At 41.2% G+C, this 22,541-nt stretch overlaps 1 protein-coding gene across 4 annotated transcripts; it reads right to left on the bottom strand.

Moving 5' to 3' along the window:
• Window positions 1–703: 703 nt before the first annotated feature.
• On the bottom strand, window positions 704–21,915 carry LOC136105198 (guanylate cyclase soluble subunit beta-2-like). Of its 4 annotated transcripts, none has more exons than XM_065844827.2 (16): window positions 21,739–21,915; window positions 20,914–20,987; window positions 19,972–20,066; window positions 19,617–19,777; window positions 19,158–19,257; window positions 17,396–17,616; window positions 17,200–17,305; window positions 15,492–15,595; window positions 13,738–13,954; window positions 10,804–11,124; window positions 10,155–10,303; window positions 7,781–7,927; window positions 7,348–7,502; window positions 5,634–5,848; window positions 5,423–5,545; window positions 704–4,586 (listed from the first exon to the last, which is right to left on the bottom strand). In XM_065844827.2, the coding sequence occupies exons 1-16, from the start codon at window positions 21,739–21,741 to the stop codon at window positions 4,435–4,437; spliced, it is 2,343 nt and encodes a 780-aa protein (XP_065700899.1). In that variant the 5' UTR covers window positions 21,742–21,915; the 3' UTR covers window positions 704–4,434. The 4 variants fall into 4 exon arrangements, with proteins under 4 accessions (XP_065700899.1, XP_071668561.1, XP_065700898.1 ...); XM_071812460.1 differs by lacking the exon at window positions 21,739–21,915 and having other exon boundaries at window positions 13,738–13,795; window positions 13,934–13,954; window positions 20,914–21,697; XM_065844826.2 differs by lacking the exon at window positions 21,739–21,915 and having other exon boundaries at window positions 20,914–21,697.
• Between the last annotated feature and the right edge of the window lie 626 nt (window positions 21,916–22,541).

Raw genomic sequence — 22,541 nt, 5'->3', positions numbered from 1 at the left:
GCTGAAGCCTGTACACCGTGATAACAAAGCCACGTGATAGCAAAGGTAACTCCACAAAGTAGCTTCTGCAGGACATGTCTTGAGGATCCCTTACATTGAGACTGCTGTAAACGGGGCATTGAAGCTGGGTTTGGTGTGTTTGTTACAAAAAGAGGAAACCACGTCACCGCTTGTGTTTGCTATTTCCCTTGCCAGAAAGGTATTTGATGCAAATGACAAAGTAAGAGCTGATAAAGAGCCTGTGAGGTTTTCTCCGTATGCAAAACATCAAAACTTTACAATAGTAATATAGCAAAGTTAACTGATTCTATAGTACCCTCTTAGCACTACTCTGAATTTCTGCAAAGCTTGGCAATGACTCTTTATGTCCATTTTGGATTTACTTCTAAAGCAATACAGGGGAAAATAAGTACTAATCAGTATGCAAATGTGACTGCAAATCTCCTTCTGACTTGGAGCGTTCCTCTGGTCAGAGACTAGAAACCATGCACCAAGTCAAAACAGGAAGAATTTTTGATATCAGAATTCCTCAGGAATATCTTCTGAGTATGGCTTGGATCAAGAATCATTAGCAGAAATTCAGCAAACAGGTGCAAAATAAGTGTGAGAGAACTATAACCCACTTCTAAAAAATAAGAATACTTGCCAGCTCTAGTCATATGAGTAAAGATATTGTCCCATATGTTTATTTTGATTACAAGTATTTATTGACCAAAAATACTGCACATTGCTATTTCTTCAAGTACAAGCAGCACTGATGATTGGATATTGCACAGAAAATGCATGAACAGTAGATGTTTAAACTGGTAACTTTAAAAAAGATGTTAATCTCATCATCTATTCTTAAGCTCTTGAGCCTCCAAAAGTGAAAGCAGAGACCCGGTGGAAGAAAATCCCTTCTGGATTTTTTGTGATGTTGTATATTCATAAAAATCTGTGCTACTTTTTTCTTTTTGAAATTCATCGCTTTTTTATATTCAAGTACATTTCTAATATATCCTCACTAATGAAATAATCATTTCAATTTCACTGCTATTTTATTTGTGGATTTTATTTTCAGCTTGGGTCCATACAGAAGTTACACTGTACTGTCAGATATAATGAATGAGTGATATCCAGCAAATCAGGTTACAGCTTGGAAAGTTTACTGAACAGCTTATTTTAGAAGACATTTACAGGGAAGTGGTTTTTAAATGTTTTAATGAAAGCTTCATTTTCAGAAACAGGAGTCTGCTTATGTGTTCAGTTAAATACCTAACTCTGGCTGATTTCACTTAGCAAAGTGACAATGCCTTTGAAAATCTGGCCCCTAGACCTTTAAGATACACAAGTGCTTTTGAAACTTCATGGTTGGACACCAGATTTGATGGGATTTGGGACTCCATATGCTCTAGATAGCTTTCAAAAAAATCTCAACTTTTAAGCTTTCTAAGCCTCAGCTTCCATGAAGCAGCAATGGGAATTCTCCCACATTTTCTGTGTCAGTTCAATATAGACAGATCACTGACACTATGACTGTGTATTAGTAAGCATTTGACAATGTTAATTGCAGCAGGCTGCTGATTCTGATGTCACAAAAATGCATATAACTTTGTATATGGTTAAGAAATTAAACTCACTGGACATTTATTATAGGTATAATGTATGACCAAGCTTTGCATCTCCAGGAGAACCAGATTGTAGCAGAGGCCACAGAGAAACCACTGAGCACATCAGTTTTACCACAGTACAGCATGAAGTCACCATGTAGGACTTACTGGCAATTAAAACATTCCAATAGTAAACATTCATAGATTGTCCGGTGCAAAAAAAGGCAGGTATAAGCAAAGTAAGTGTTAAAATGCAGGCAGAGAGATAGAGGCAGCAATTAAGCTGTGGTCCTTTTCTTCCTCCCAAGAGGATCCATACAAGTTCAGAGGAGCCCTGGGCTTTTACCTAAGCCTTCTCCAGAGTAGAGACTAAACTCTAGTCACTGCTGGCCAGGCTTGTTGGACTACAGAGCATTTCTAACTGGAAATACTTTGTTTTGGAGAGATAGTTAGTGATACTCAGCCATGCAGGTATGGGACTGCAAGAGCAGCTGAGACAGCAAGAGGTTCCCTCCTGCATTAGCACTGGCCACTCTGGTGTCACACTTATACTTGGGGCTAAGTGGCTTTAAATCTCCATAGCGAATGCTGATAAAGACAGAGTCCACCACTGCCATTTGTTAAATGACATGTTCTCTGTTCCATCAGCACGACAAGTCAAGAGTAGTGAAATGCATCTCTAGGTTGGAGACAAAGAAGTGTTGTCAGAGTTGATTCTCAGCTTAGATCAGTGGGATAGCACTGATTTAACTGTTACTTCACATTTACATCATTCTAAGTGAGAGAGAAATTGAGCATTCTTTCTTCAGGCAAGTCTTTTTAAAGCTGTGGTCATAACAGAGAAGTGCAAAGCCATGAGCACAGGATCAGTGAGGAGGAGATACTAAGGATGAAGGTGAAATTTAGATGTTGTGCACCTGAGGATACCACACAGTCTAATGTTTAAAATCTTTACACCCAACTTAATAACAACAACAATAATAATAATAATCCTTAGATGCATCTTCAACCTACAGTAGATCTCACCCTCACCAAAATAATGAACAGTGCCCAGACAGCAAAATCCTTACAAATAAATAAATTCTGCCATTCATAAAACTGTGCTCTCCCAGAATGGTACTGCTCAGTTGTACCATGGAAAGTGCTCATGTTAAAGGGTGCATCTATGTCAGGATTTCAGAGTCAGGAATGCCCTCCTGAGTGAATTTCCTGGTCAAACCCACTTACTGTACTTGGTCTCACACTGCAGAGCAGTCTCAAAGCACACAAATGGATATCTTCTGGGTGCAACTAAGTCAGAGGATGTGCTTATAAGGTGCTCTAGAAGCTAACAGGTATTCAGTGCATGGGACCACACCAGCAAACCCTCTGATATACCTAGAGTGTGGGCAACAGCACTGACTTTTCCCTCTACGCATCCTCCTCTGTTGGCCTGCACTACCTACTAACACAGACAGAGATGCAGAGCACTCAGACAAAGCAGCTACTTTCTCAAATATTTAAAAAGAAAATCTAACTAGCTGAATCTCATTATACTACAGAGAGAAGGAGGTGGCCTCAGTTTTACCTCTCTGTCTGGTGTTTAAAGAGCTTCACTCTTGCCACAGAGGTGGAAAACTGATGCTCCAGACTGTAACAGAGGAGTAGCATTATCATCTTCTGTGAGTTCTTGCTCCAAAGTTCAAATGGGTCTCATGCTTGCATCCTTAGATAACAAATCCATGCCCAAAGGTAATAAATCAGCCTGTGGGCACATCTCCTGTCAAAGCCACCCAGTACAAGTACATTCCAGCTACCCCAAGCTCCGCTTACAGGAGTGAGCGGACAACAGATGATGTGCCAAATTGTCCCACAACCTTAATATCTATTGTATTTTTGCTCCTTCATTTTAAATCCCTGATTGTTGAACTTTAGTTTTTCTCTGTCATGATAAGGTGTAATCTAAGAATATATCAGCATGGAAGTAATTCAGCTCAGGACACCAGATCTTTGAGACTGTTATTTTCAACGATAAGAGCATTAATTCCAGCACTGACAGGCTCCCTCTGTACACCTGAAACCTTATTTTTGTTTAGCTGGGATGAGAACAATGATAAATAAACTTGAAACTTGTTTGAAGGTCTCAAACAGTTCACAGGCCTTCAACAGTCCCTCAGTGTTGTGATGAATTTGATGGTACATAATCCCATTATACGCATGTCTTTCTGTGATCTCCTAAGCACTGCACAGACAGCTGGTTGGAGGTTGCAGATGGGTTTTTCACAGCTGTGTGCTATAAAGTACAGAATATTGTCTCTTCAGGATGGAAAAATACAGGTTGTATTAAATCTATTCTGCACTTCTACTGCATAACACCTTTGCACAACAAAAGACCTGTGAACATATCGAAGTTAAAATGTAGATCAAACTCTGCTAACCTTGTTGGCTGTGCTGAAGTCAGGATGGACGGTCACTTCAGGAAATGTTTCTTTTATGGCAAGTGGTCATTTGAGTAGGAATATTTCTAGCTGGATGAGTCACTTCTTTCTCAATTGCTGCATGAGATACCAAAAAGTGATTTTTTTTTTACATAGGGATATTCAAAGACATGGCAGAGGCTGAAAAATATGTCTTCAAAGTATCTTGTGTTGGTTTCATTCTCCACTGGAAGTATTATATGACACATGTAGATTGACTAAAAAAAAGTATCCTCCATTGTTTACTTTTCACTGAAAACTGGTGAAATGTCATTTTTAAAATTTTTTTACAAAGTGATGTGGTACAGGATATACAAAATCAGTCCCACAACAGTAAAATGCACTAAATCATAATAAAACTGCTCTGTTTAATGTAAAAAGTAAGAAACTTAGAGTAAAGTGCAAAAATTAGAGCGAACGTTTCTGATCTGTGGCTCTTCAGTAGCAGGTTTGACTCTTCTCTGGTTTAGAGGACAAGGACCATCATCCACATGCTGGTTGCCATGGAGACTCCCATCGCTTTCGAAATCGTAACTTTTGCCTACAAGGAAACACTCCTTCAGCGTGAGTTTTTAATGACCATAGAGGTTTATGTTTATCAGCATATTGTATACTAGATTAAATACCACATCTAAGCAGGTGGGAGGGGAGTAAAATATTCTCTTGTAATCAGTGACAACATATTTAGTCTGTATAAAATCCACAAAACACGCAAATAGGATTACAAGACTTGCTGCATTAGATTAGGCTGTTCTGGCATCAAATCCATTATCTCTCAGTATCACAGAATCATAGAATAGTTTGGGTTGGAAGGGACCTTAAAAGGTCAGTGTCAGCTGCTTCAAAGGAGAATGAACTTTGGTTGCAGAACATGGGCATGGTCATAATCCTTCTAAGTCCTGCAGAAGCCTGGCTTGAGGACAGACAGGCTGCAGAGCCAGTGAGGCCTCTCCTTCTCAGGCTTTAGTTGGCAAGGGCTTCACCATAAATACAAATAATAACAGCAGTTTTTCTAGCATGGGTTTGCATGGCAAGGTTTTGGTACAGATGTACACATGAACAGTTGGGTCTGCCCATGTGAAGAGCTGTCTATCATTTATCCCTTAGCAATACCAGAAGGTCTCTGGAGTTTGGCAGCTGTGTCCACCTCTTTCCCCCTAGTGCACAATTAACACCTGGGATTGCTCTGAAGGTAAATTTGTTTGACCCTAAGCAGCATGCAGAAGGTTTAGTTTCACCAGCACAGATACAAGGAACAAATTTCTGGCTTGAGTAAAAGGATGGTTATTCAGAAGAGGAATATAACAAAGATGCAAAATTAAGCCTCAGGTACTTCCTAGTTCTGTTGTCTTTGCTAGATGGTAACTAAATAACTACCTGTTAAATCTGCGATTTTTGCTTGATTTCTTCTTTTGAGGCTGTTTTGTGCCTCTGTGGGGGCATCAATATACTTCATTGCAATGGCTGGGGTCTGGTCCTTCTCTGGCTGAGTCTGAGTAACTGAAAGAAGAACAAAAAATCATATATAATTGAGTTGTATTAATGTTCGTTTGTTCAAGGAGGGAAAGATACATCGAGTTGACTCTACCTGGTTGATGACAACTTGGTACTGTTTCAGGCCTGCCTTCTTGAAAAGACTGAACAGATTCATGGCCAGAATCTAAGTCTTTCATTGGCCTTCCCATAATCTCATTCTCAGTTGCAGTTTTATTTCTGATGAGGAAGTATGTATACATTTTTCCTTTGCCTTTCACTTCTATTTCTCCTCTTTCAGTCATCTCAAAATTCTTGTATTTTAGGCATCTAAAATATCAGAAGCAAAATGACACATGAAAATTCAAAATTAGCAAAAAATGTCACTAACGTTTTAGAAGAGGTATTGTAATCTAAGCAGTCAAGTCACAACAGTCTGGGGAAAAGAGTGTTGATCCATGAACAACTGAGGGTTTGTTTCAACTGTCTATTCAAGCCTGCTGTGCTTTTATAGCTTTACACATACAGCCTCATAAAAAATCAATGGCTTGCATAGTCAGATATTTCTGTATGGGGGAGGGTTCTTATTGACCAGTAAGCAGAAATCAAGAACTGAGACAGGCAATATCAGACAGAACTATCTCCAGACATTTCATCAGAGAAGGCAACCAAGTTCATCAAGCATGATTTACTCCTGATTAATCCAGACTGGCTAGTCTCAACTGCCTTCTCCATGTATCCAAAAATGGCTTCCAACAGGACTTGATTTTCACGGGGACTGATGTGAGGCTGACTGGCCTATAGCTCCCCAGCCTGTCCTCCTTGCAGTTTATCAAGATAGGTGTAACACCTGGCTTTCTTCAGATGCTTCAGTGCTGATCTTCATGACCTCCCAAAGATGACAGTCAGCAGCGCTGTAATGCCATCACCCAGCTCTCTCATTACCCTTGGAAGCATCCCATCTGCTCCCACACACTTCTAAGGATTGAGATTTCTCAAAAGAGCCTTGATCTGATCCTCTTCCAATACTGGTACTTCACCTGCTTCTTGAACCCCAATTCTAGGTGCAGTAACCTTGAAGACTGAGGCAAGAGAGGCCATGGGTAACTCAGCCTTTACTCAGGGCATGGCCACTAAATCACCTGTCACAGAAGGCTCATATTTCAATTTATACTTTTCTGCTAAAATAGCAGAAGATCCTTTTATTGCCCTTGAACCTTTTTTACCCATTTCAGTGATAGTTGAGCTCTGGCTTTCCTAATATCATTCCTATGTGCCCAGACAATGCTTTTGTATTCCTTCTTTGTTGCTTGTCTTCACCTCCACCTCTTGCATACATATTTTATGCATAGATAATATTATTGAAAATATAATATTTAATTCTTGTTGACATGAGTTTTATGAAAGTAAATTCCTCACTGCAAGAATAGGATAGCGGTTTATGCAGTTAATTCTTAGTAAGTGCAAATAAAAATTTTGCCACAAATTATTGTCCTGAGTCAGAGTCAGGATGTCAAATTAAGTGTTCTGATCATTTTTCTAGCATCTACATCACTCTATCGGTATTTCCGAGTAAGTTGTCACAGTTATTTTTTCCTCATATTTTCATCTCTGGAATTGAGACTCTCAAACCTCTGTCTCCATATACAAGTGTATGTGAAATAATCTGAACATATAAAACTCCGCAAGCAGTGATTTTTTTCTTTATAAGTAAGCTGCATAGATCAGTGAATTAAGACAGCATCATCTACATCTGAAAGCTGCAGCTGTCAAGGCAGTGTTTCTTAGCACAGCTCTTCACAGGAAACGTTACCATCATAGTTACTCACTGATAGGCACTGGAGCTTAGATGAATTTTACTCGGGACACCATGACTCTCCATCCGGGAAGCTATATTCACCGTGTCTCCAAACAAGCAATAACGAGGCATCTTTTCTCCAACAACTCCAGCCAAGACAGGACCTGTATGGATCCCAACTCTAATCTTTACAAAGACATAAAACACCCCCCAAAAATGTCACTTGTTATTTAACATCTTTCTTAATGCTGTCCAATCCCCTAAAAGTTCATTCTAAAACAACACTGGACACCAGTGAAACATCAAATATCTAGAGGGAGAGGCTTTTCAAGAGAAATGCACCCATGTGGGCCAAAGTCACAGAGTTGTTCAAGGCAGCTCTTTGATGTCCTACTGCAAAACCTTGAACAGAAGCCCAACCCAAGAAGTAGACAGACACACACATCTTTGTGTTAACAACTCACCTGAATAGGATTTCCAGAAACTGGGTTCTGTACTCCTTTAGCTGCTATTATAATCCCCAAGGCAAAGTTAGCAACTCGCTCAGCATGGGTGGGGACAGGGACAGGGACGCCACCTACTACCATATAGGCATCTCCAATTGTCTCCACCTTTAAGTGAGAGGAACAAACATATGAGCATGCTATATATATATATATATCTTGCTAAGGCTAGTGCTTTGCTGTTTAGGACTCTTCTTAACTGCACTGACCGCCTGTTCTTTCCAAAAAGCTCTAGCATATGTGAGTTTCCCTTACATGGAGATCCTTTCTTTGACTCCATATTAAAAACTGCAATGCGTTCTGTCCCTGCTTACTTGACCCATTTCAGATATCAGTATGAGACCCTAAGGAGTAAGGGGTGCTGTGAAAGTGTCAGATTTCTTGTCTTCCACTTACCCAGAGCAGACCTATATGCACAAAGAACTATTCCCAGGCACAGACTCCTGAGACAGAAGGTTATCCAATAGCTGGATGCTATTAATTAGCTCTAATTCACAACGGGTGTTAAAAATGTTTCTTTTTAAAAAGAGATTTATTTTTTGAAGAGTCACAATAAAGCAAGGGAGTCTCTTCACTGATGACTGTTATTAAGGGGTTCACATGAGTTCAAGAAACCTCCAGTCTCCAAGATGGCAGAGAATGCGAAGTGTGAACTAAGCAGATCGGGAGCATCCTTCCTTACAACCAGCTGTTTTCCCACAACATGCTGCACCTTGTGAGACACATGCTGCAGGGTTTGTCCTTCTTCAGGCATCCAGTCTCCTTGAAGTGCATGTTAAGGTGCCTGAGAAATACTTCGGGGTTTGGCCCCTTGACAGAGATTTTGCTGGGAATAGAATAGGCCTATTTGAAACCAAGAATTCTCAAATGTTTAAAATTAACCATAAAAGACTGTTACACAGTAAGGAAATTTTCTAAACTGCTCTCATGAGACTTCTTTGTTATTTTTCCCATGAGTAAATAAGAGAGTGATTTAAATCAGATTAATCTGATTTCTTAAAAATGAACATCAATAGGAGAGCGGGAACATAATTTCATCTTTGGGTTTTTTCATTAACATATGACTTTAAACTGTTCAGCACAATAGTCTAGAAAAATGTGTTCCTGTACATGCCTTCTATCAAGATAGTCAACTCTGTAGTAATGCCAGTAATCTTCCGTAATGAATTAAAAACAACTGTAAAAAGCTATTTATGCAAATAGATACCATAATTATTTTTCAGCTGTGGTATGAGATTTAATTTAACAAGGTCTTTTTGTAACTTCAGATGTTTAAATCCTGGGCCAAGTTTCTTTGATCAATCTCAATATTTTACTTCCTTCTCAATTCCCCAAAATAGTAATCTCGTCCTCTCTCTCTGTACCCTAGTAACCTCCTTCAATATTAATAGGAGTTATATACAGGCATCAAAAGGAGATTATTATAGTGACAGATGATTTACTCATGATGTATGATTTAGATAGAATATAATGCTAATTTATCCTAAAATCTGTGGGCCATATCTTGAATGCTTCAATTATTGAATACAGTTTCCTTGCCAAGGCAGAAATTCTTCTGATTTCCCAGTAAAATTTACTGCTTGCCTTGCTGGAGCAAGGAATGAAGGAGATTCGGATTTCAACCTTTACTGTTTCTGCATTCCTAAATATTTAATGTACAAGGGACAGACAGAAACTGAGGACTTGTTCTTCAGTTCATCAAATCTGGGTAGCTCTGGAAATGTCGATAATGCTATTATATGTTCATCAGGGTTCTGATCTTTCGAGCAGGTTTTGGAGACAACACATACACTACAGTCTAGATCTAATTAATGCTTTTGGGGGTCAGTGGGAGATCTATACCATTACCTAAGATCTCCGTGAAGCAAAACAAAGTCTAGGTATTATCTGGGTATTGTTTATAATGTTCTTTCCCAACAAAGGAGATATTGACATAGTGACCAATTTCCAACAGGTTAAATTAAAAGAACTAGGAGAAGTTTTCAAACTGGTCCGCAAACTAGGATATCCTGTCATGTTGGGTAGGCATTTGAGAGTGGAAAGAGAGATGCGTGAAAGAACAGCCATTCTGGTGTTAGTGTCATGGAAAGAGACTCTAGCCCATGCTAGAAGTTACATTCCAGTAAAAAAAAATTTAAATATATTTAATCACACCTCCGCCTGTTTTTTAGTTTCTCTGTGTAGCCACTAAAATTACACAACATTTTATGGTTTATCAAAAATAATGCTGGGTAAGAAGATTTAAGTGTATTTAAAAACAAGCAAACAAACAAAAAACCCCCCAGCAAAATATTTTTCTAGAGTATTTCTACAGCCTATATCGATCAGTACATACCTTGTACACATCATGTACTGTGGTCAGTCTGTCAAATCGTAGATACATTGAATTTAACATGAGAACTATCTGAATAGGCTCACATTGGGCACAAATGTTGGTAAAGGTCACAACATCGCTGAACAATATGGTGCACTCCTTGAATTCTCCTGCGGGCAGAAAGACTAATGGTGAGTACTTGTAATGGCTGGACAATCACAACATCTGTTTGAGACCTGTTTGCAAAGATTACTCTCTCATCATTGTTTTAGGACATGTAACCTACCAGTTGTAATATTCATATAATACAGGTGCTCTTTATTCCTTTCATTTTTGAGCCCTCATTTCCCTATATGCCCCCGTTAAAAACCATCTCAGTTTACTGCTTAAACACTGATTTTTTTCTTCCCTGAATGGGCAGTTGCTGCCACCTTTCACCTCCTAGGGAACAATTTTGGCAAATAACTTCCAAAGCATTGTTTGAAAGAATAGTCTAATCCTTATTATCAGTGATGTGAAGGGTCTGTGGTTCTCCTTCTACCTATGAGTGTCACCAAGCAGAGATTGTACTCCACAACAGGGGAACTGGGGCTGTGCCAGCACCCAGGCCTCTCTATCCACATCGCCTGGTGCACAAATCATGCATCACAAACAGTTCCTGTTCATTCACCTGCCTCAACTTGCTTCCCCTCTTTCAGCTGGTTGGCCACATGCTGAGGAAGCATGGCATAGAGCAGAGCTTCAGTCTTCTTCTTCTCATCCTCCAGGTGCTTCGACAGTATCCGCAATTCTTCCTTCTTCCTCTCCAGCTGGTTAGAGAGCTCCATCTCTGCCAGTCGCTGCTGATTGAGAAGAATCAGATCCCTGGTCACATCGTGAGGTGCAATATCTGCAATATGCATCTGTCGCTCCTCCAGTTCATGCAAAGTGCGAAGCAAAGGTGAACAGAGATAGAGCATGCACTGCAGGGACTCCATCCAGATCATCTGGCCTGTTTGAAACAAGTGTCGGTAAGAGTTTTCAGCAGCTTGGATTTTCACGCGATGCTCAGTATTACTGATGTTAATTTTAGGGGATAATTTCTAAGCAGAGTGGCTTTTTGTAGTGTCTGGATCCTCACAGTCATCACCCTGTATCCTGGAATTAGAAGTGGACTTGTCGGAGGAGATACACTAGGCAAATAAAAAAATCTCAGGACCCAGAAAGCAGTCACTCACTCATTGCAACTGCTAAGCAGAGCCCAACCACGCTTCAGGTCTCTCCTCTTCAAAAGGAACCCCAGTGCTCACAACATCTCTCTCTCCACTTTTTTCAAGGTCTCCCTAAACTCCTATTTTTTTTCTGAATCTCAGGAATTCCATATTTGATGCTCATCAAGTAAAGGTAAAAGGAGAGAATGGAAAATTAGTTCATATTACATAGTTCAGAGAAGCAAAATTGAGATCACAGAATACTTAAAACAAATGTCATTATAGTTAATTACACAAAGCAGAGAATCATTCCATACTCATTACTCTCAGTAAAAAATAAATAAAATATCTTTTTTTTTTCAAAAGAATTTTAATTTGTAAACTCTTGTGTAACGTGGGGGGGTTAAGACAGAACTCAGAATGTAAAAATGTGACTAGAAAAAAAAAAAGCACAGCTAACTAATCTATTTTTATCTGCATTTGAAACACAGCCAGTAGCAAATAACTCCCCTCAAAGGCATAAATTAAGAATGAAACATGCATTCACATCTTAGGAATCAAAATGTACAAAGGCACAGGGGAAGCCATTGCTTTCCTCCAGCTGCAGCAATGTTATGAGGATTTTGTCTTTAGGCGCTTCCTTCTGCCCCTTTGCCGGCAGTCGGGACTCGCACACTGGCAGGAATTGTTCTCACCTTCTCTTATGTGCCCAAGATGCAATCCCTGAGCTGTGAACTGGCATTGCCTGTGCTGGGCAACTGCATTTAAAATGTCATTGCACATACAAAGCAGTAATTTTCTTTGGTAAAGAAGACTCTTAGCAGTGCAAAGCGATTCAGTGTCGGGTGCACAGGCTGATATGCAGGGCTATGGGGAGCGAGGACACAGACATTGCTTGTACACAGCTCAGTGCATCCCTGCATTGAGCCCAGTGGCTATGCAAGCAGAAGCTGGGTCTGAGGGCTGGCACTGTGTCCCTGACACCACAGGTCCCCAGGTCATAGTTGAGGTCTGGAGAGATTCACAGGGCAACTGGCATTGCATGCTAACCAAGACCAAGAGTGATGACACAATCACGTCGCAGGAATTGCCCCAGGATGATGCCCTACATTATATAACTGGTTCTAACCTCTGCAAAGAAAAACACACAGGGTATCACTATGGGGGAAGTTCTCGCACCTCTTCTGGGAAATGGGCATGACTGGGCACCTCTCTGAGGTGCCTGTACACAAACGTGCACAGCATGGGGAGAACCAGGAGGAACTAGAGGTCTGTGTGCAGTTTGAGGGCTACCATGTCAGTGGGGTCATAGAGGCTTGGTGGGGTAGTTCACATACATGGAGTACTGCAAAAGGTGAATGAAAGCTCTTCAGAAAGGACAGACAGGCAAGGAGGGGAAGCTGCCTTTCATGCAAAAGGCTGCAGGATTTTTTTTTTTTTTTTTTTTGCCAAGAATGGCTGGACCAGATTATCCTTGTGGTCCCCTACAACCTGGTATTCTATGATTCTATGTGAGAGAGCAAGGGAAACGCATAGAGCTCTGCCTAGGGCTGGATGATGAGCCAGCTGAGCGCTTCTAGATAAGGATTAGAGGGCTGACCAATGTGGGTGGTGTGCCCTGCTCAGGAAGAAAAGGTAGATGACACTTTCTAAGACAAGTGGAAGAAGCCTCATGGTGGACTTGAGCTACTTTGATATCTGCTGGACAGACAACACAGCAGGGCACCAGCAATTTGGGAGATTTCTGGAGTGCACTGAGGTACTGACACAGGTGAGCTTCCTGATACAAGTGACTGATGAGGGGAGCTGTCCTGCTACACCTGACACTTACAAACAGTGAAGAACTGTGGATGTGAAAGCTGGGCACAGCCTTTGCTGCAATGACTGTGCGATGGTGTAGCACAGGAACCTGGGAGGACTGAAAAAGGGAGAAAAGCAAGATTGCCACCCCAGACTTGGGGAAACTGGGCTTTGTCCCATTCAGGGATCTGCTTGGAAGAATCCCATGGGCTACAGTCTTGTAAAGAACAAGAGTCCAGAAGAGCTGATTGATTTCCAAGGATCTCCTCTTTCAAGTTCAGGAATGGTCTATCCCAATATGCAAAAAGTCAAGTAAACATGGCAGGAACATTAGGAAGACACTGTCTTTCCAAGCCTTTCAAGTGGGAGCACAGTTGTTATTTCTGACTGAAAAAGCCTTCAAAATCTCGTGAGGTACTAGCAGAATTCGTCTACAAGAATCTTAACGTACTGTTTCTCTAAACAGAACCACCTAATCCTCTCCTCACTCCACAAAGACAAGGCCATTTATAGGACTTATGTGAAGCCAGGAGTCCACAGAAAGGCATCAGTTCAACTCCAGCATAATTTCTGATTAAATATGAACACTTATGCTATTGAAAACGGTGAAGTACCTCTCAGCTCTAGCATTGGCCGTTGTTTCCATGATTCTGGCATCATCTCTCTTCTAGTCTGGAAGACAAATTGGCTGTTGATGAATTTCTGAATGCTAGAGATGGTGAAGGGTACCTCTGGATGAACGATACTGAAATAGTGATCCAAGCAGATGCCCATGGTCTGAAGGCCAGGTACAATCTTTTGAATGCTCACCCCAGCTTGCTTCACTCTGAGCTTAAAAAGAACATATGGACAATGTGTTAAAATTCATATCCTGTTTGGTTTCAGGCCAACCTACAGCTGATCACTGTTTATACATTTACGCACACTTAGCTTTGCTATACTACATTACTTATTTCTGAGCGAAGTTTCTATCTTACTAGTGTATTACTGCAAAACTCTGAGTGTCCTTCATAGCAAGACAAAGCCCCCAGAAAGGAACGTTACTATCCAAATGCACTTCCATATCAGTTGTTGCCATCAAATCAGAACAAAACTATCTGCTATTACCATTGCTTGCATTTGTGCAGGCATGACAAATAGCCTTACAGGTAGCTGCAGGAGAAAATTAGAGATACCAGAGTGTGTCCTGCATTCCAAAAAGAAAACAGCTGTAGCACAAAATGTCTTGGCAAATATTAATTTTCTAATGGATGCCATGGGTTACCTTCTCTTATCCATTGCTGTGTAAAGGTTTAGTTATTCTTTTAGCCTTACAACTACATATAAGCTCTTAAGTCCTCCAGAAACGTCCCCTATGCCTTAACTGCTTGCCATCAGAGCTACTGAAGCTCTGACCTAGCTACCAGTAATGGGTGCAGGGCTTGCCCTTTTTCCACACTAGTAATTTTATCACATTATGCTGGCTGTATGTCTTGAAAGGTTTAAAACTCTGAACTTCAGTTAATTTGGACAGTGGCACAAAGCAGACTGTGGTCTAGAATCTCTATCAGTGTGATGCCAAAACACGTTCCCTGAGTGGCTGTATAAAGCTTTCTTCTGCTGTCCCTTTCCCAGCTTCTCTTTTCTTTGCTCCTGTCTTAAGCCAATATTCTCTGCCTGGAATTAGGAGCAAGAGGAACTGTAGCTTGGTGGGAGCCCAGGCTAGCTGGAGAGCAGCCACAGAGCAGTCCCTGGGAAGGGAAAGGCAATTCCATTGCTGCAGAGTATGTGAGCACAGGAGAGGAGGCTCAGTCCTACCCTGGAAGATAAAGAGATTTTGGGGTCCCGTTCCTACTAGATGGGGACACATGCTGCCTGATTGAGTAGGTAGCTATGTTTTCTCAGCACAAGTTTGTAGGAGCAGACTCCAGATGCACGGAGAGCCTCAACTGCCAGCAGAGGCTTACAAAGGCCTTTGGCTGGGTTGGGGACTATGAGGAGAGGGTGACAAGCTCTCAGTACAAGAGCAGCTTAAAGGATGGGTTGTGTCTCTGGCACATCCAAGGACAGGAAGGTGGCCAGAAACCTAAGAAAATTATGTTCTGTGTTTGGTAATGGATAGACTGCTACAATAAACCTTGTTGGCATATCTGTAGCTGTTTCAGACACAGTAATCTCAATGAATTCAAAGGAGTTTCCCATCTGAAATAATCCAGATCCAGTTGTTACAAGTGACTTTTATTGCATGTCTTTGTACAGAGCACTTCTGTAAATGAGACTGCTCTGTATACAGAGCACATGCAGCAATGAACTGTAGGACAGTCAAAACAGAAGAAAATTATTATATGGCCTATGTAAACAAAATACCCTTACCATATGCTTGTCCTACCTCTTTGTCAAAAACCATATGAAAAGGAAGTCCATTGCAAAATGTTTTTGTGTCAATCCAGAGGCTCTTAGGATAAACAGGCTCAAATCCTCTCAGGAGCTTACCTATGGGAAGACAAATGTCTAGTTTTCAATCACGTTGCACCTCATAAAAGCAGTCAACACTACTTTTTAGCACTCAGGGAGACAAGACCGTATATCATAATGAGCAAAGACAAATTAAACAGTGTGTGGGTCCAGAAATGTGCATACATCTGTGCTAAATGTTCTGTAGTTTAACACACAACTGATTAGCAACTAATATGATTTGGGTGAGCCTTTAAAACTTAACCAAACAGAAAGCACAGAGCATTGGATGCATGAAATTATGTGGAAAGAATAGATGAACAACTGTAGATGCTTCTGCTCTATGCATTTGCAGATGTCATAGCAAAATAACACAGCTATATCCCACAAAAAAGGTACCCAGAAGTGGTTTTGATATACTTTGCCAGCTACTAAGTAACACAGAAAAACACAGCATATCTGGGCTTCACCCTCCTATACAAAGAAGTCTAGTCTGTAGCATAGAGACCAAACTACTGTTTCGTTCCTATTTTACTTACCCCAAATGTTTTTTCAGAATGGTCACAAATCTACAGAGAAGGGTTTGCTTGCTAGCAAACATGTATTTTTGTAAAATGAATAGAATGGGCAAAATAGTCAAAAGCGCCCATCTGACTGAAGCACCTAAAGCCTTTGATCTTCACACTACAAACTTGGATTCTCTAGTAACCCACAATAATCAAAAGGATGATTATGTCAAGTGACCTGTCTCCACTGGACAGTGGCTATGAGAGGCTAGTAAATCAGTAAATCCTACTTGATAACAAATGCTTGAGTCACTTTGGAGACTGGTGAAAAAGAATACAAATTTAGGACCCAACTTTTAGACCTCTTACTGCTTCAGGGGAAGTCAATGTAAGTTTTTCATCTTTCAAAGTCTGGCTCTTGATAACTCCTGCATTTATTGTTAAAGGATTTTTTAAAGTAATAATGCTACTCTATGATTTTATTTTGAATAGATATTAATTTCTTACTCAATATATCTGCTCTTGTAATGCATGTGGCATTGCACCAGATGATATCAGTTTTTCACTCTTCCCAGAATCCAGGCATCTTGGCAGAGGAATGAAAAGATCCTAACTGTAAAAATCCTTCTATTTTATAAACATATATAAACAGAGATTATAAACGTATAATATATAAAGACATAAAAGCAGACTGCTAGATTAGTATGGGATTTTTGGTAGTGGAGGGTGTGATCTGGCTTTCAGAAAGGAAAGGAGTAGCAGCTATCAAGTTAAAAAACATTATTTCAAAATCGTAATCTTAGAACAAGTGACATGAAAAGGAATTATCAAATGTACCACACAATGACATTTTATAGAATACTTTTCAGAAGAAAACCTTGTTTAAGAGACAAAAGTGACAGGTCATATTCCATTTAAGTATCTGTCATTATTAAGCATGCTTATTATCTGCAATTTTTCTTTTGATTACCAATGTCTAAACAAAAGAAACTTCACCAGAAACATTTTGAAAAGACACAGAGGAAACATGAACGGTAACTTCAAAATGGATGGGTAGGTGGAGATAGGGAAGCTTACTGACTTTCTTATTATGGAGATTCAGGAATGATGACAAGCTCCCCCTGAATGATCTCTCACCTTTTCCTAATGTGATTACTCCTCTTAACGTTTTCCAGTGACTTTTCTTGACAGGACAAACAGAGCTTCCTCTGTCTCTAATGGTATTCTTGGCTTTTTCAAGGTCCTGTTGAAATCAAAAATCCAAAGGGAAATTAAAGAGTGTTTTTATTTAAATCGTATTTTAATAATATAGTGATAATGAACATTAAGATACCTCTGTAGTCAGTGGGTTCTCAATTTGTTTTTCACAGTCAGCAAGATATTGAGGAGAGGAAGAAAATGTCTTTCTTTCCTTGTATGAAAATACAGGGTTTTGAGTGACAAGAAAAACAATATGTTCTTTTTTACCAGTTCTTTCTTCTTCCTCTGTTTGATTGACTATTTCCATTGAAATCTCAATGTTAAAAAAATCCAGGGCTGCTGCACCGATGATTCCTAAAGAGGAAACAAAAGATGGTCTTGCCAAGAACAAATCCTTTCAATTTTCCCTTTAGAGGGCCCACAGTGGAATTCCACTGTTTCAGAAATCACTTTTCTAAAGGACTCCAGAAGAAGACATCAACCTGCTGTTTGTTATCTGTGTTGTTACTGCCATTGGCATGGTAAGAATATGTACATAGGAGATAAGCTTTAAAGTTACTGTTTCTTTTGTTTTGTCTGATGACAAATGCTTATTTTCACTAGAAAAAGCTCAGCAGGATACCTGAAGAATGTGTCCAAATAGTCATACATAGCAATAATATGAATTTCCATTAACCCAAAAATGCAGGGGGTCTAAGGAGATCCTGCTATAACAATCTATTTCACAGAATCATAGAATCATTTTGATTGGAAGAGACACTCAGGATCATCAAGTCCAACCATAACCTAACTCTAGCACTAAACCATGTCTCTAATAACCTCGTCTAAATGCTTTTTAAACACCTCCAGGATGGTGACTCCACCACTTCCCCGGGCAGCCTGTTCCAATGCCTGACAACCCTTTATGTGAAGAATTTTTCCTAATATCCAATCTAAACGTCCCCTGGCACAACTTGAGGCAGTTTCCTCTTGTCCTGTCACTTGCTACTTGGGAGAAGAGACCAACACCCTTGATGCTACAACCTCCTTTCAGGCAGTTGTAGACAGCCATAAGGTCTCCCCTCAGCCTCCTTTTCTCCAGGCTAAACAGCCTTTTAGTCATTCTAGAATATTTTCTTTTGAAAGGAAGGAAATATCTTTCATGAAGATGCACAATCAGTCCTCTGAATTCTGCATAGTTATTAGGCAAAATACTGGACAACGACATGAAAAGCTCTGTCTGAAATCCCAAATAGTTCTGTGCTTCAATAGGAATATGAAATGAGTTTTGACAAAGGGGGAAGTTTTGATAGCTTCTAAATTCAGCAGCATCTATCAAAGAAAGGAATGTGATCAGCTTTTACAGACTTGCAACTATTTAACTCTTGCGTGAGTACAACTGTGGTGATTCCTTTAAATGTTGGAAAAAAGATTAAGTTTCGAGCAGGGTTCAATAGTAGTTTCACAGACTGCATGTACTGCAGGAGTATTTATTACTTGATGGGTATATGTCTTCAAATCAGCTATAAATGGTACTTCACTGTAACTTAAGGGGCACGAGTTACCAAGAACTAATCAACAGGTAGACACAATACACACCAATAACTTTCATTTTTCTTCCAGGAAACGAATTATATAGGAATTCTATAGGAGGAACAGACAGTATCGTAAATCTTGATGAAGCCACTGAAGGCTTGGAGTGATCAGGCAGTCATGGAAACACCAAGGTCAGATGTCTGGTAACTAAACTCTACTAGGCTTCAGTTCCACAGCCAGTCCTCATCTGAAAAAAGTACTCTAAAACAGGAGCAGAGTATATCTACAAATATATTATTATCCTGTATATATATATGTACACACACATATATAGAGAGAGTATTACCAGATGATCTGTACTCTGTATTCTATCTGATTACCTGGCACAATATGGCACAGACCTCTTCTATCTGAATAGTAATGTAAATGCATTGACCCGTCTTCATTCTTTTCTACTCTAAAAGATGGGGCATTCATCTCCTGAGGAAAAACAAACATAAACAAAACTTCAGTATCTTTTGGTGGTGAATCCCACTTGTACAAAAGCATCCCATGTCTTAATAAAATAAGCAGTAATCTGAATAAGCTGAAATAATTTTTAAAAAATGTTCAGTTGTGAAGGAAAAACTGCTATGCTTTAGAGAAAATGTACTAAATAATATCTAATGTTGAGGAATACTCGGAAAAAAAAAAAAAGAATATAAAATGGTGGTAACATTTTTAAGTAATCCATTTCAGGACATATGAGAGCCTGTTATAGCATCTCTTTCCATTATTTGTTCACACGTATGAGATGCTGTTCCTCCTGTTGCTGCTCACTAATTACTACTGAAACTTGCCTGGTAAGAAAGGGACAGGTAGCTGTGCAATGCATCCAGGTTCTCTATGAATTCGTAGAGATTTCCACCCAGTGTCCTCAGCATGTGGTCATAGCCTGAGCGTTTACAGAATTCAAAGAAATATGCTCCAAACTCTCTCAGAACCATGTCAGCAGGAACACCTAGCAAAATAAAGATACCTTAATGAATAAGAAAGGTTTGGAAGTTCTTGAAATTCTGTCAGGATGATTAAGAGTGAATGCAGAAAGTTTGCACCACAGGGAGGGCATTCCAAACACCACAGGTGACTAAGATCTGGGCTGCGGTCTCAGGCTTGACCCAGGATGGTTCACTTTGGAGGCACAGTGACACATACCTAATATTTTGCAGGCTTTGTCAACTAGCTGCATTGTGATCTCATCTTTGTAAACCTCAAAAGTCAAGAAAGAATCCTGGACTCCGGCCTGCAGTCTGCAACAGAGAAGACAATATTCTTGTCTCAGCAGTGCTGTAAATATAACATGCTTGGGTGATCCAACCAGCATTCATTAAGCACGGTTTGTTTTTAACCCACTCCTTCACCTTCTTCAAGCATTATATTAGAACATGCTACTTCCCCTAATGGTTTGTGTTGTTTTAAAACAGCTGAATGGTGGTGTCCACCTCTCAAATTCTGCTATTTCATGTTGTGGTATTACGGTAAACTCTTTCAAGGATGAGGGCATCACGCTGTAGGGGGCTAGAGCAACTGCACTCTTAGTTTGTCTTCTGGTCTACTGGCTTGTTGTTCATTGTGGCTACAGTATCAAGCTCTTGGGTCTCCAGACTTGACCAAAAACTTGCTGAATATTTATACTGGCTTCTATGGCTACTATATGTATGTATGTATGTAAGTACCATTTTTATATCTTTATCTCTTAGAAAATGGCACAAATCTCATAAAGTAAAAACAGAGGTGATATATTTAGCTACTTTTCTGAAAGTACTGTAATTAAACTGACTTCATATCAAGGATGACATCTTTTCAGTGTAATTACTTTTCAATATTGTCACAATGAGACAGTGAGTCTATTGCAGAGTTATCTATAAGACTAAGTGTCATCCTTAATTATCTGATATAACAAATTAATTTGGATGAATTAGTATCAGAGCATGAAGTGTTCCAAGGTAAGAAACTCTTGCTTTTGCCCTGTTAGTTACTTCTAGTAACTTGAGATACACATCAGCTGCCGCTTACCAGTGAGAAATTCTAATCCTCTGCTGCTAAATTCCTGAGCATTTTCTTTCAATACTCTACATTTATTGGGAACACAATTACCTTAATTTTTCCCATGTTTCTTCACCATACTTTTCAACCACCAAAGACTTCAGGCATGTATTTATAAATCCATACTGCAAAAGGAAATATATGAACACGGAAAAGACATATTGATTTTCAAAATGCAGCCCAAATGCCATCCCTTTGTATTTAAAATTCCACTGCTAATTTTATATTGGTAAAGATAATCATGTTTGACAGACATTGTATCTTTCAATAAACAGCATAGCCCTTTATCTCAGCATTTCACAGGCCTTCAGCGAAACAGAGCAGACAGACTCAATCCTGTTCTGCAGATAAGGACCCGAGACGCCGGGTCCGGAGCTGCTGTGCCGTGCGTGCCGCCTGGACCGCGTCCCTGCGGCGGTCGGAGCAGCGGCCATGACCGGCTGCAGCACCGGCCGGCGACTTTGGCTTTGCTGTGACTGTTATTGTTGGCGTTAGTGCTGGCAAACCGTCCACTGGAGATGGGGGGAAATAGGTAAAAAGGATAAGCGTGAGTAGCACCATCGCAGCAGCCTAAGAACGGTGCGGTCCAACCCCCCCCAAAGCAATGCCGGGCGGTGAGGCTGGCGGGGCAGGCAGGAGCTCTCTGCTGGCTGGTCTCTCGGGCCAGGAGTGAACGGCAGGAGCTGCCTGTACGTCTGTCCCCGGCAGAAGCTGTCTGCCCCCGACACTAGCTGTCTGTCTGTTCCCGACAGGAGCCGTCTGTCCCGACTCGCCCCCGCTCCCTTCCCGGGGCTAGAGGAGGGTCCCAGGTGCCTGCCTGACCCTGCAGGTCCCCGCAGCCCGGCCCGGGAGCCCCCGCGCCCGCCGCCCGCTCACCATCCTGCCGCCGCCTCGGGCCCCGCAGCCGCCCCGGCTCCCGCCGCCGGCTCCCGCCGCACCGCCCCGCTGCCTGCCCGGGGGCGGTGGCACGGCCAGGCCCTGCCCCGCTGCTCTCGCTCCCCGCTGCCACGGTGGTCGCACCGGACCACAGTGAGCTGCCCGGGCAGGCGCGGTTCAAGGCTCCTTCTCCCGCCTGCCTGGTCTTTCGCAGAGAACACGCGTTTTCTGTAGCTGCCTGTGCGGCAGGAATTGGGAGTGATGCCAAACAGCATCTCAGCGAAGTGGCATCATTGCCATGTTTGCAGGTCATGGCAGTTTCCTAATCCCAGGTCCCTGTTGCTGGAGCCCATGGCATAGCCAGGTGGGATGTGGTGTGGTCAGATCCAGCTGGACATGGTATGGTGCTGGCAGGCTCACCAGGTGCTGAGCATCTGAGGCCCCACTGGGGTGAGCAGCCAGGAGGGTGACAGGAGAGGATGGTGTCTCTTGCCAAGTTTTTCTTGAAACTGCTCTTAGCAGAGCAGGAACAGTAATGGTATAGTCAACAACGACACCTGCCCAAGGATAGGAAATTTGTATGGAGAAGCAGCATCTTCTGTTCAGCTGCTGAGCCCTGCATTGCTGCCGTAGGCCTGACAAGAAACAGGAGCTGAAGCTGGTTGCACGCAACTGCCCATAGTCCAGGCTGCATCTCCAGCTGCCTGGCCTGTTTGAGAGGAAAGGACAGCAGCAGGGATGTTGGCAGGAATACAGTGATTGGTTTTAGATGCAATGAATTAATGAGGTTTGGTGCCTGGCAG

The sequence above is a fragment of the Patagioenas fasciata genome, chromosome 9 (assembly GCF_037038585.1).
Source record: "Patagioenas fasciata isolate bPatFas1 chromosome 9, bPatFas1.hap1, whole genome shotgun sequence".
In the NCBI taxonomy this organism is placed as follows: domain Eukaryota; kingdom Metazoa; phylum Chordata; class Aves; order Columbiformes; family Columbidae; genus Patagioenas; species Patagioenas fasciata.
This window is presented reverse-complemented; position numbering and strand designations above follow the sequence as displayed.

Coding starts and splice junctions, on each gene's coding strand:
- LOC136105198 (XM_065844826.2), bottom strand. CDS start 21,053: ATGGCATTTGGGCTGCATTTTGAAAATCAATATGTCTTTTCCGTGTTC. Junction 20,067..20,913: donor GAAACATGGGAAAAATTAAG/GTAATTGTGTTC, acceptor TCTCTGTTGCAG/ACTGCAGGCCGGAGTCCAGG. Junction 13,955..15,491: donor ATATGGTTTTTGACAAAGAG/GTAGGACAAGCA, acceptor GTTCTTTTTAAG/CTCAGAGTGAAGCAAGCTGG.